This window comes from Cucurbita maxima, unplaced genomic scaffold (genome assembly GCF_002738345.1).
Source record: "Cucurbita maxima cultivar Rimu unplaced genomic scaffold, Cmax_1.0 Cma_Scf00013, whole genome shotgun sequence".
Classification (NCBI taxonomy): domain Eukaryota; kingdom Viridiplantae; phylum Streptophyta; class Magnoliopsida; order Cucurbitales; family Cucurbitaceae; genus Cucurbita; species Cucurbita maxima.
The window spans coordinates 2,992,695-3,006,203 of NW_019272029.1; the positions used below are offsets into that span (position 1 = coordinate 2,992,695).

A 13,509-nucleotide genomic window follows, 5' to 3' on the forward strand; every position below is an offset into this window, starting at 1 on the left:
ATTTAGATGAATAAAAAAAAAAAAAGCTAAAAATTTATATTGATTAAAGAATATAGAGTAGGTAGAACGTCTTCAAAGCATACATGGAGATATACATTGGTATCAAATTTATATATATCTGTTCGAGTTATCTACCATATATATCTCTATCCACTTTTTACTATATGATTTTACAAGATTCCATAACCAACAATATCCAACTAAGAAGCATCATCTAGAGCTGGCAAAGCTAGGTGGAGATAATCTCATTGGCTCATCTGGTCAAAGCAAGTGTCTTGGTTCAACTTGCTGACGTGGCAGGCCATGATGTCCACGTAGATTATTACTTACTATTTTCAAAATATCACTCAATACAAGAATCAATATATTCCTCAAGAAACATCAGTAGCTGAGCAATAATTTGAAGTGTAAAAGAACATCATATCATCAATTTATTATATCCACATCAATACAATGCCCAAACTTGTACCAAAACTTGACAAACTAAGCATAGAAAGAGCAAAACAATGAGACAAAGTCTGGTGTGTAATAGAATTCATTAAGAACTTTGTCAACAAAATTAGCAGTAAATACATAAAAGAAAATCTTGGGTGGCAATTCTACATGGTCTTACAGACAAAGCTTCCTTCTGTGAATGTATATATTCAACAGCCTATCTCCGCCCGCCACGATATCAATTGGGGAGGAGCATGACCAAAGTCACAAAACTATAAACAGAAAAGCTTCAAAAAAACAAAAAATGTAAGAGAAAAAGAATGTTATTGGGAAAAGGGTAAGGATTAACATTAGACCTCAGGCTTTAAACATGTCGAGTTAATCACAAAGAAAGAGTATCTCAAGCTTCTATATCAAGTATATATGGTAACTGTTGGCAAATTGTGGATGGTTGGCCTTCGTCTAGCACGTGGTTCAGAATAGTGTATCAAGTAATTTCGGGGAAGACAAAGTTGCAACGCCTTTGAACTGTTATTGAGACGACAGTTCGTGAGAAAACACAGCAAATCCAAGTTAACAAACATATTATGGCTTCTCATGGACTTATTATAGTGTGTACTCATTTACCTTTTCTTGTCGATATTTGACGCGAATCGAGCTAAGGGGACAACCATTGGCGTTCAACTGTAAATCTTGTAAAGCAAGAACAGTTTTTTTCAGATCTGATGCTTTATATGAAGTATAGTATTCCAGTGTTGAATTCTGTCAGAAAAAGAATGAATTTAACAAGTCTGGCCAGGATTTTAGAGCTACATGAATGAAAAGAATAAGTGACGGGAAAATGCATACCCATGGGTGACTCGACTGATCCAACGTCCATTTCGAAAGAAATACAGCTGATGCAGCTATAACTGAGGGAAGAAAGTTCAAGAAACCGTAGTCAACCAGTGTTAATTCGGCGAGATAGTTGGCGAGGCACTCGAGTTCAAGACTAGGGGTCTGCATACCAATGAAAGTCGAGAAATATAAGCTTTGTGTATAAGACAATAAGTAAGGGAGCTCCTAAAGTATCAGGCAGTACGACCATCTAATTGTTACCTTATATGTCGTTTGTGCGGCTCGAACGTATCTCCTGAAAATAAAAAAACATGCATGGATAAGAACACCGAGCCTTTATGCACACAAAGTTATAAATGCACTGCCTTGTGCAGCTCATCACAAATAAAAAATACCTGAGGAAAGATTTTGCAGTTGGTGCAGAAAGTTGAAAGCCCATATGCTTCAATACTTGACCTTCCATATTCAATACCTCCTCTTTTGTGTAGGTGCTGTCAGTGATGAAACAAAAGTCTTCAACACGTGGGGCACAAATTTCTTCATACTTCCTGGAGGGCACAAGGACCACTGGTGTTACTTCCTTCATGTTCAAATCAGTATTAGCACAGCTCATCTTTGGATGAGCTTTTTCGAGTTCTCATAGTAAATAGTATTTGCAAGATACTTGTTATGAGGACATCAATTTTTTTCACTTAATATCATCAATAGTTACGGACTGCAGGGGTTTATCACTTGGCATAGAACACAATTTAGACTTTTGGATGAAGTACATAGACAACTATGCTCGAGATTTGAGAAACTTACGAGGCGATTAACATGCAAGAGATACCCAACAGTTGAAGCTTTTGTCTCTCGATGTAATTTTGGGAGAGATACCAATCAATGAAAAATACAGTTAGGTAGAGCGTATCTGGTACTAACTTGTATTCCTCCGATACCTAAAACAAAAAATTTGTGAATCAGCCATTTCACAATTGTGCATCTGTTTCGAGATGAATGCTTGTGCAACTTCATTCTTTCATGGTATAAGTTCGATAAAATTTAAGAAATTTGGAAGAACTATGAGATATCCCACAGCTCCAAGAAATCAAGTATTAGTATGATTTCATTAAGTAAATAAGGCTTAAGGAAGCAACACTAACCTCAACAAGCCAATCAACCAATATACCCCGCATGCTTTGGGTAATATCAGTCTGCACTGTTTCCATGAAATTGGGACGCGGTCTTCTGGTTAGCTGTAGAGAGGAAAATTCAATCAGTTAAGATAATATAATCTTTAACGTTAAATTTTAAAAGTGGAACCAAGTTTAATCAATTTATCATGGAATTGAAAGAGTATATAGCCTAACACCAATACTATATTCCAAGAACATTCAGGTTTCTTAAATATATAGCAAAAGTTTTCAGATCCTAAAGGCGCAAAAGCAATGATTGCATCATCCTAGAACAAGGACTATGAGTTGATTGAAAACATATCAGAAGTCCGAACAAAAAAACACGTTTGTCATTTCAAACAAACTGCTTAAGTTACATCTAAGGTTGATTATGTGAGTTGAAGAAAGCAATTGGGGAATCTTAATGTTCCATTCCATGTCAGGAAACATGACACGCTTCAACTGTTCAACACATGCAACTTTAGTACTTCAGGATATCTTCTTTTTTAGATAAGAAACGGAACTTGCATTGAAAAATATGAACGATTGTACAAGGACATACAAAAAAAATCATATGGCTAACTACAATAAAGGTTCCAATCCACACGAATAAAACCAAGCAGATAATTACAAAAAGTCGTATGGATAGATGTCCTTCACAAGGATAGTCATTTTGATTGTTTGCATCCATCAGAAGTGCAAATTCTCTTGATCCGATAGAGAAAGACATGCAACAAAATAGTAGGTGTTCGCGTTCTTATTTGGATCCCAACTTATTAAAGCCCTTCATAATCAATATAATCACATATATGCTAAACAAATATAGCTTCCTTGTATTGTGAATTCTATAAGTGCAATATCACTTTTCTCCCCTTTATTCACACTGACCATGAGCAAAAATGCCATACAAAAAATAGAAAAAGAAAGTAGATAAGAAGAACAGTAATCAACATCACGTACCTCAGCAACGCGTAAATTGTTATGGATATCATTGGCATAGACAGTGCACAGTTGAGTATCTCTGTCATTACAATCAATGTCTGTAATGTTCAGGTTGCTTCTAGTCCCCATAAGCGACACTTTCTCTGTTGTTTCCATTTTCATCAAATATGTTGTCAGCAGTTTATATGTTTGAAGGTGACAACACTATCAAAACTTGAAATTAAGAATTTCAAAGTGATTTATTTATCTTATCATTTAAAGAAAATGATATTGTTTTTACTTTCTAGAGTAAACATATTGTTGCTTGAGCTATTGGTTTCTCGAATAAACATTGTTTCAGATGTTTCCTAGAAGCTCGAACACCAGCATTCTTATTAGTATTCCCAACACCAACTTCATCATATGAGACATGGCTTCTATAAACAGAAAAATTAACATGGTTTTTGACGAGGAAAGCCGACCTTGTTTTATTGAATGGTCACCTCAAGCAAACCAAAGTAATTAATTTCCTTCCGTAGTAATAAAAAAAAATTGCAATCAAATTACAACTTTTATCAGCTTAGAGTGCTCAGTATCTAGTAAAATGCATCTAGGTTATATATAAAAATAAGGAATAAGGGGAAAATGTCCTTAAAAAGAGATTAACATCATAAAGTAGGCTGAATTCTCTCTTTTCCTGCTCCTTCAGAGGGTTATGAATGAGTTAAAGTTTAGAGAATAAAAAGTTGAGAATAAGTACCTTTATTTTGAAAATTTTGGGACTCTGAAGGACTTTGAGACATCCAATTATCATCCCGAAAATCACTTGTGACCTCTTCCTTTATACCACCGACCCGATGATGGGCCTCGTGGTCTTCAGAATTACTTGAATGCTCAACTTTCAACTTAGCTTTTGATTTCACATTTGCTTGTACACCTTGTGTTCTAAGATCAAGAGGCTTGGAGTACGCCACACCAACTGATGAAGCTCCTTTGGTTCTAAGACCAAGAGGAACCTTGGAGTTAGCCACACCAACTGATGAGACTCCTTTGGACTTCTTGATACGGTTTCTGAGTGTTGGCTTGCAACTATTGGTCTGTTAAAAGAAAAAAGGTAAGTTCCAGAACCACAAAGCTGCATAACTTGGCAAGATATCCGTCTATTACGTCCTCAAAGCAATGCACGAGGAAATTTTTAGATACAATAGTATCCCATAAGACATGGAAATAAATTCGAAGAAACTTTATTAGTCCCAAGTCATAGAAAGATTACTGTAAGGCTCATAGAGATCCAGAATCAAATATGGAGAAAGAAAACCCGTTCACCTCAATTTTAGCTGCATTAGAACATTTTGAGTACGAAGGTTCACAGCCAATATTGCTGACATCCTGAAGCACGGCCCTCCTCTTACATGGCCGAGATGATTTAGCAATAGAAGGGCAGCTATTTTCTTCAGAAGCAGCTCTTTTCAAATTAGCTCGTGCAGCCCGCCTCTCTTGTTGATATGCAGGAACTTTTGGAGGCAGCTGCCCTGACGCACTAAATGCAGCAGCTCGAGCACGTGTAATTCTACCAGGAAATTCTCCAATATTTTCCCTGATGAGATTTTCTTCTTTTCTCATATTTGAAGGTCTCAAAGAAGATTAAATCATCCAAATGCATCTGAGTAAAACCTGTGGTAGATGAACAGCTCTCAAGTAGTGATCTTAACACCATAAATTTTCATTTAAACAACAAGGCCTTAAAGATTTGATAGGATACAAGAAACATGGTGAAGCTCCATGGTACAAACACCCTTGAATGTTCAAATTTTGGATTAAAAAACAGTATGGTAGCTGCAAATTTCAAGTGAACTGTTTGATTAAAATAGTGCACGCTTTTCCCATATCGCAGATCTATCAGCAATATTAATCCATAGCCATGATTGAAATTACATTGAGCTTCACCACACAGTTGAAACAAATGCCATTTACAAAGAAATGAGAAAGATAAGCAGAAACAATAGGAATTCAAAGTAAATGTTGCCGGGTTAACCAATCTAAAAGATCAATAGATCCCATATGAGCTTCTAACATCTTGCACTTCTTGAAATGCCAAAAGGTACTAAATCCATTAAACTACCCCTAGTAGCAACTCCACCATGTTCATCAACAATGGAGTGGCCAATCATAAGCTTAGAACATTGAGCAGGTTAAAGGACTGATTGGCATTATTTCAAGAGAATGTGATGAACAAACATGGATTTCCAAGTAGTTTACCAGTAAAAAACAATAAAGAAAAGAAGCATCAAGTAACCAAGGTGCTTGGCCACCAAGAAAGCAGAAGAAAAAGGGGAAACCCAAAGGATCTACAAAATGTGTTGCTCCAAATCCAAGTTTCAATAGTGTAATTGACATTCTTGCATTGCGTCCAAATTACTACAAATGTCCATTTCATTATTGCACAGTCTTTTAAGAAACAATTCAAACCTAAACTCCTCCACTTCTTTCTCCAAAATTTCCACAATCATCAAAACCCCAAATCGCCCAGCTAAAACCCCCACAAATCCCACGATTCCAACACATAAAATCCATCCCAAAATCTTCAAGAACATCAAACTCCACTCCGCCCTAATCCACAATGACGAAACAATCGCGAAAATCAAAAAAGAAGCGGACAAGAAATAAACCTGAATCTATCTTCCAAGCTCCAAGACCTCCATTGGAGCTCGAGATGAAGATCGAAAAGGTTGAATCAAAACAAGAATATCGGAGAGATAAAGGACAGTGTGGTGTGGGTGAGTAAAGTTGGAATGGGAGTGAGCGGGATGAAATCGAAATTTGAAACATAGAGAAGGGCAAAAAAAAATCTGAAAAAAAAAGAAAACGAAAAGATTTCAACAGAACAAAATTAAAAACATAAATAAATAAATAAATAAATAAAAAGGAAAAACAGTTATTAATAATATTATTAAATGAATAATCGTGTCTTAATGGCGTTTGCTGTTTTGACCAAAAAAGTGAAAAGAACACTGCGTGGACTCGAAGCTGTCAGCTCTTCCATTTTTATTATCACCTTACAGTAAGCTCGCGCGTGAGTCCAGATTCTCAATTTTTATTCCTCAAATTTACCTTATTACCCCTTTCTTTCCAACGAACAAAAGGCTACTTTTGTAATGTCAAACTGAGCTCCTATCCTCTGTTTTTCGATATTTTAAATTTTTTATTCAACCTATTCAATTTTGCAACGTAACAGAGACAGATTTTGTTTTGCCTTGTTATTGGATAAGTTTTTTGAGCTTACGTAGATTCGGCCACATGCCATGTTTTTTTTTTTTTTTTTTTTCTTTCTGTGTTTCTTAATTTTAGTTTAATTCCACTAATTTAGGGAAAAATTACTGGTTAATGGTATATGAGGGTAAAATTTTATCTTTTTTCCAATTTTGAAAAAATTACTGATTATTCTCCGTTATTTAAAATAAAAAATATTATAAATAGTTTCCAACTTTATATATATTTTTTTATCTATAGTAAATTTGTATCAATAAATACATTTATATCCTCTCAGATAGGGTGTACATTGAACCTAACAACCCGAACCAACCTAATCCAAACTATAGATTGGATTAGCATTTTGGATAGGATTGAGTTCATTTTTTTAAACTCGAACTGAATCGGTTCGGTTTCGAGTTCGTAAGCACAACCTTCGAATTGACCCGAGCTAAATAAAAATATATAAAGTATATTAACTATTGGTACTGAATTCAGTCTAAGGATATTCTCGCCCAAGTTCTACGCCAAACAAATAAATACATGTTTCTTCTTATTATTTTTATTTAAGATTGTATGTATAAAGGATGGATAAATAAAACTTTTAACAAAAATTGACAACCCAACCCGAAAATAAAGGGTTGGGTTGTGAAAGGTTTTAGGTTGAGTTGGGTTACCGATCCAACCAACCCAACCCAAACTTTTGGTTGGGTTAAAAAAAAATCTCTCAACCCAGACCATATACACCTCTACTCTCAGATAGGACCAGGTTTTGGGTTGAGTTGGGTTACCGATCCAACCAACCCAACCCAAACTTTTGGTTGAGTTAAAAAAAAAATCTCTCAACCCAGACCATGTACACCCTACTCTCTAAGAAAATTTTAAGATATCATTCGGGCTAATCATCTTCTCACTTTGAGACTAAAAATGATATTGTTGTTTTACTTGTTAGGAATCACGACTCTCCACAATTATATGATATTGTCCACTTTGAGCACAAGTGCTCAGATATTTGCTTTGGGCTTCCACAAAATACCTCAGATCAATGAAGATAGTATTCATTTATTATAAACCTATGATCATTCTCTAAATTAGTCGATGTGGGACTTTCATCATCCAATACCTCCCCTCGAACAAAGTACGTCTCCCCTTAATCGAGGCTCGACTCATTTTTCTTTTGAAGTCCTTCGTTCGACATTTGAGAAATTAACCAATCTATTGACACGACTAAGTTTAGGGCATGACTCTGATATCAGGTTAGAAATCACGACTCTCCACAATAGCATGATATTGTCTACTTTGAACATAAGCTCTCATGGCTTTGCTTTGGGCATCCCAAAAGGTCTAAGGCCAATGGAGAGTCATGTTAAATATGAGCTTAATAATTATAAATATGTTTTGCTTTTTTATTATTTTATTATAATTTATTTTTTATTTTCTTTAATTAATTTAAAAGAAATGAACCATAAATGCATTTGGATATGGAACCCTCTAATATCCACCGCATAACACCCTCGTACAATTTATGGCACTCAGCTTCCCTCATTTATATTTATCTGTATAAAAAAGTAATAATAACCACACAAAAAAAAAACAAATAAACGATATCCTCCCTAAGTTCGTTGTCATTGATGAATTCCGTAATCACTTTATCACGTGTATTTATACGAATGATGATATCATCATACGAGCATTATGCAACGACTCGAGAAATATAGAAGACTTTGAAATGAGTAAAAACCATAACACAAAGAGTAAGTTCGAACCTTCGATGACAATAGTTATATCACTGATGATAAGAACTATTAGCAAATTCACGATGAAAGAAGTCAGATGAACAAGAACGAGTCGAAATTAGGATATGATCGAATTGTATAAAAAAAACAAACAAGATTATACATTTGAACTAAAATAGAAATAAATGCAAATATTTAGAAATTTATTATAAAAAATTTAAAATTTAAGAATTCATGAAATTTAGTATTATATATAAGTCTTTGATACTTACGAGTTAGTTGAGAGTTTGAATTAGAAAATTTCGAATTAATTGGATTGATGACCCGAGTCACCTAAATAGAGTTCACAATTTATCCATCTCAACCTTCTATTTTCGGGTTGAGGTAGATTGTCTAGATTGATTTTTTAAATATTTAAAAAAATTATACTCATTGTACTAAATTTTAAATATTAAATATTTACCAGTCATACGGATGTTAAATATTTTAAACTTTTAAAAATAGAGAGTTGAGTTATAACTTTATTTTTGAAAAAACATCCGCTCGTAAATTGAATTGAATTTTTTGTTTTAAAAAAATTTAACTCACCCGAACCTAACTCCGACGTTTATAAAACAATGTATAAATAATTTAAAACGAGAAATGGCTTGCATTTTAAAATAAAATAAATATAATAAACAAAAAATAATCTGGTGTAAGGAACCGACGCAGAGTTTCGTTGAATATGATCTTCGTCTTTTAAAAAAAACAAAAAAAAAAGAGAGAGAAAATTGAATCTTCCACAGAGAACGAAATAGAATTGTCATCTCAAATTCTCAATTCATATCCGCACAGCTTTCATCTCTCTCTCTCCTTCCGACCTTCCTTCATTTCTGGCGCGTAAAAGCCGGCCAGGAACCAGAACCATGAAGATTCGGAGATGATAATCGATTACGAATCTCTCACAGTGAGCGATAGATAAGAATGGCAACTCAGCTGCTATCTCAGACTTCAATTTTTTCCTCTGTTTTCTGTAGCAATAGTAATGGTGTTGGTTTTTATAAATTCCGCTCTTCCCCTCACATCCATCATGTCTCTGTTTCTTCTTCTTCTTCATTTGCGATGGGTAAAACCAATCAGTCCATTTCTAGACTCTGTTATTTGGCGGCCGATTTGGTGAAATCAGGTATTTTCTTCTCACGACTTAGTTTTGATGGAATACTATTGGTGATTATCAGGTTTTGTCTATTTGGTTCAGTCATATCCTCTGTTTGGCATCTTGGAATGGTTTCTGATGATGGTGAGGAGTAATTGGTTAGTTGTCGAATGTTAGGATGGTTATGAAATGTTCTTCGATTTTGAATGCTGTGCTACTTTTAGGAAGGTTTTTTTTATGCGTTTGGCTGTGCAATATTCTCTGTTAATACGGAGGGAAATTGTTGCGACATATTCTTGGGAATTTGGTTTCACGATGCAAGAATGAAACGTTGTTTTTATTTTTCTGCAATATCATTTGGTTCTAGAAATGGATTCTGTTCATTCTTGTTGTTTGGATGTTTTTGGTTTCTAACGTATTGAGTAATCCCTTTTTCCTTTTATCTTTGTACTCATCAAACTTCGTTATACCTTCATCATAGAGATATGACAATCTCTCTAGATTGCGCATTCTTTTTAGATCGTTCTGTTCATGCTTGGAAAGTTGTTCCCTTCCGTTTAAGGGACATTCTTATATGAGACTATGATAAGTAAAAGCATCATAAATTGTAACAGCTCAAGCCCACCGCTAGGAGATATTATTTGCTTTGACCTGTTACGTATTGCCGTCAGCCTCACGGTTTTAAAACGCGTATGATAGGAAGAGGTTTCCACACCTTTATAAAGAATGTTTTATTCTCCTCCCCAACCAACATGGAATTTCATATAAATAGTTTGTAATTTGTAGTGAAGTCAGAGAGAGCTAATTCTTGTTTTTTATGAATGGACTTTTCAATATTTGTAGTGAAGCTTCTATTTGTAGTTTCAGAAAGCTGAAGTTCTATTGTTTGATGGCCAATGCTGTTCTACCATATCTTGTATAGTATGCTGCGTTCTTAATCATTGATCTCTTCCTTTTACTCTAGGCAATGGATGTTCATGGATTCAAGATAACTCCTCGGGTCGCAGTGTTGCTGCCTCCGACGAGTGTTATCAAGGCACCGTTTGTTATGCATTACCCATGAAACCAGCACAAGTTTCCACTGTGGAGGATCTTTTTGAATTCATATGCTCAGGTCCCTTGATAGAAAAGTTGGGTATGAGCCCTCAAAATGTAGCTGATGCCATAGATAAATGGCTGGCTTATGGTTCTTATCTTTGTCGATTGTTCAAGGTTAATGAAATGGAGCTCACCATTCCCCAGAAAGCAAGATTTTACCATTACTACATACCTGTGTTTTTTTGGTGTGAGGATCAAATATCTCAACACCATTCCTCATTTAAAGAAGAAGAAGAAATACCTCCCTTAGTGGTAAGCTTTATTCTCATTGCAAACCTGCTTATACTAATTATTTGACGTTCTTCCGCTTAAGGAATTTAGATGTTTCGCACGAGGCTAAGCTTTCACGGACTCGAGGCCTATTAATCACGCTGGCTATTACTATCAGAGCTAAATTTTCTTTTATTCCTCTGATTACTTGTCTTCAAACCACTTATTGGTGCTTGTGTAGATAGGATTTAGTGCTCCGCAAGGTTGTGGCAAGACGACGCTCGTGTATGCTCTCAATTATCTTTTTGAAGTAACAGGCAGGTAGGCTGCGATGCTCGTAAATAACCATAAAGAGAGCTGAGTATCTGCTGAAGCAGTGACTGAATTTCTGACTGAAGTTCTATCTCAGGAAGTCTGCTATGTTATCCATTGATGACTTCTATCTCACAGCTGAAGGGCAGGTTGGTTAGCCATCTATGATGTTTTTAGCATTCCCTTTCCCTTTGCAGAACTATTAATCAATTAAGTGTGACATGGTAGACCCAACTGAGGGAAAGCAATGCCGGAAATGCACTTCTGGAGGTAACTTTTTTCGGTCTCGTCCTCTTATATTCCTTCCGTTAGTTATAACTTCGTCAATTTTTAGTTTCGTGGAAATGCTGGAAGTCACGATCTTGAACTGTCGGTTGAAACACTCACAGCTCTATACAAGATGACCAAGGAAGGTCAGCATCTCCTTCACTTCTTTTGCTTCTGTTTCCCTTATTTTGTTTGTTTACTAATTTAGTTCTCTTTTAAGATGAAGGTTTAAAGATGAAGATTCCCAGATATGATAAAGTAAGTGCAAATAGCCATCCTCTTGGTTTGCTTCTATATAATTCCGGCCACTTTGTGATTCTCAGCCCCCCATGTCCTCTGTTTAAACCAGTCTGCATTCAGTGGAAGAGGTGACAGGGCTGATCCTTCTACTTGGCCAGAGGTTGAAGGACCACTAACAGTAAGATATTTAATTTAACAAAGAAGGAACTTAAACTTTATTGCACCTAGCTCCATAAACTTTGATTTGGTTACCTTTAGGTTGTCTTGTTTGAAGGCTGGATGCTTGGCTTCAAACCGCTCTCGACAGAAGCTGTCACAGCAGTTGATCCACAGGTTATACCCTTTTCAACTTTCCAGAACTTAATTTTCAAGTTTGCCTTTCATTTGTCAACGTGAGATCACACATCAGTTGAGTAGCGAAACATTGTTTATAAGAATGTGGAAACCTCTCCCTACCAGCTAGCAGTAAACTTGAGCTGTTACAAATGGTATCAGAGTCAGACACCGGGCGACGTGCCAATGAGGACACTGGCTCCCAAGGGGGTGGATTGTGAGATCCCACGTCGGTTGGAGAGAAGAACAAAACATTGCTTATATAAGGGTGTGAAAACGTCTCCCTACCAATCGTATTTTAAAACCTTGAGGGAAAACCCAAAGAGAACAATATCTACTAGTGGTGGCTTGGGCTATTACAGTCGATCTATCATTAACATCTTTTTCTATTTCAACCCGTCTATTTTATACTATACCATTGTATCTCTTCAAACTCATAAGGTAACAAAGGAAAACAAAACATGAGAAAATCTCTCTCAAATGAACATTCAAATTTGACAGCTTGAGACAGTGAACAACAGCATGAAAGCGTACTACAACGCTTGGGATAAGTACATAAAGGCGTGGATCGTGATCAAGATAAACGACCCCAGTTGTGTTTACAATTGGCGGCTGCAGGTAAGCTTTGTTAACACATTATTACCATACAACCAACTGGGTTTCAGCAACCTTAAGAACTGCATATTGTTATGAATTTGCAGGCAGAGATTGCAATGAGAGAGGCAGGAAAACCCGGGATGAGCGACGAAGAGGTACTCCGAAACGAAACATCAAAGTTGCAATAGTAAGATGGTAATGAAGTAGTTGATTGTATGGATGAAGAAGTTGTGGTGGTGGTGGTTTTCAGGTTAGAGATTTTGTTTCACGTTATCTGCCGGCGTACAGGGCTTATCTTCCCACGTTATACTCGGAAGGGCCAAGTGGGTCAGATCCAAAGAGGCTGCTTGTGGTTGAAATCGATGAAGAAAGGAATCCAATTCTTGGTTATTAGGTGGGTTTCTCAGCTTTCACATGCTCTTTTGACTGCCTTTTTACACCCCTATGTGGATACCACCTACCTACTACTTCCACACAGGTAATAGCTCTTACTCTTGGATTGTTCGAAAAATTACAAATTTAGTCTCAAATTTAAATTTTATTAATGCCTAATAAAAGTTTAACTGATTATTATGTTTTTTTAAAAATTTATTAGGGACTTTGAGGGAAAGTTGAAAAATTCTAAATTTTTCAAAAGTGTGTAACTTGGGCTTCAAGTCTACGAGTAGAGGTTAATATGGGCTTATCAATCCAATAGATAAAAGTTTGGGCTTAGGCCCAATGTAGTGGATTTGTTTGGATAATTGGCTAATATTAGTTTTATATGAACTAAGAAAAAAAAAAAAAAATAGAAATTAATAATTAAAATTACATCACTTTTAAATATCAAATATTCACAAGTTACAGTTTATCAGTCTGTAATCTTCTTGAAAGTATGAAACTATTTTTGGATTAGTTGGGTTGACGAAACCAAAAAAATGTCAACAAGTAAATTGACCTGAATTTTTTGGTTTTTAAAAATTTTAACCCAGCTCAAACCAAAAAA

At 35.6% G+C, this 13,509-nt stretch overlaps 2 protein-coding genes across 4 annotated transcripts; one reads left to right on the forward strand and one right to left on the reverse strand.

The window, feature by feature from the left end:
• Nucleotides 1–410: 410 nt before the first annotated feature.
• Nucleotides 411–6,225, reverse strand: LOC111488618 (cyclin-A2-3). 2 transcript variants are annotated; one of them, XR_002719227.1, is made up of 12 exons: nt 6,017–6,225; nt 4,674–5,021; nt 4,108–4,444; nt 3,387–3,511; nt 2,415–2,507; nt 2,077–2,210; nt 1,668–1,820; nt 1,534–1,567; nt 1,285–1,434; nt 1,063–1,197; nt 792–963; nt 411–707 (listed from the first exon to the last, which is right to left on the reverse strand). XR_002719227.1 is itself a non-coding variant. In XM_023136468.1 (11 exons), exons 2-11 carry the CDS (start codon nt 4,968–4,970, stop codon nt 910–912), a joined length of 1,512 nt encoding a protein of 503 aa, XP_022992236.1. In that variant the 5' UTR covers nt 4,971–5,021; nt 6,017–6,225; the 3' UTR covers nt 411–909. The 2 variants fall into 2 exon arrangements, 1 of the variants encoding a protein (XP_022992236.1); XM_023136468.1 differs by having other exon boundaries at nt 411–963.
• A 2,841-nt stretch (nt 6,226–9,066) lies between these two features.
• Nucleotides 9,067–13,050, forward strand: LOC111488631 (D-glycerate 3-kinase, chloroplastic). 2 transcript variants are annotated; one of them, XM_023136488.1, is made up of 12 exons: nt 9,067–9,497; nt 10,432–10,817; nt 11,017–11,096; nt 11,185–11,236; nt 11,316–11,357; nt 11,422–11,500; nt 11,575–11,612; nt 11,704–11,772; nt 11,853–11,927; nt 12,429–12,545; nt 12,629–12,679; nt 12,775–13,050. In XM_023136488.1, the coding sequence occupies exons 1-12, from the start codon at nt 9,296–9,298 to the stop codon at nt 12,916–12,918; spliced, it is 1,335 nt and encodes a 444-aa protein (XP_022992256.1). In that variant the 5' UTR covers nt 9,067–9,295; the 3' UTR covers nt 12,919–13,050. The 2 variants fall into 2 exon arrangements, with proteins under 2 accessions (XP_022992256.1, XP_022992257.1); XM_023136489.1 differs by having other exon boundaries at nt 9,068–9,497; nt 11,581–11,612.
• Nucleotides 13,051–13,509: the final 459 nt, after the last annotated feature.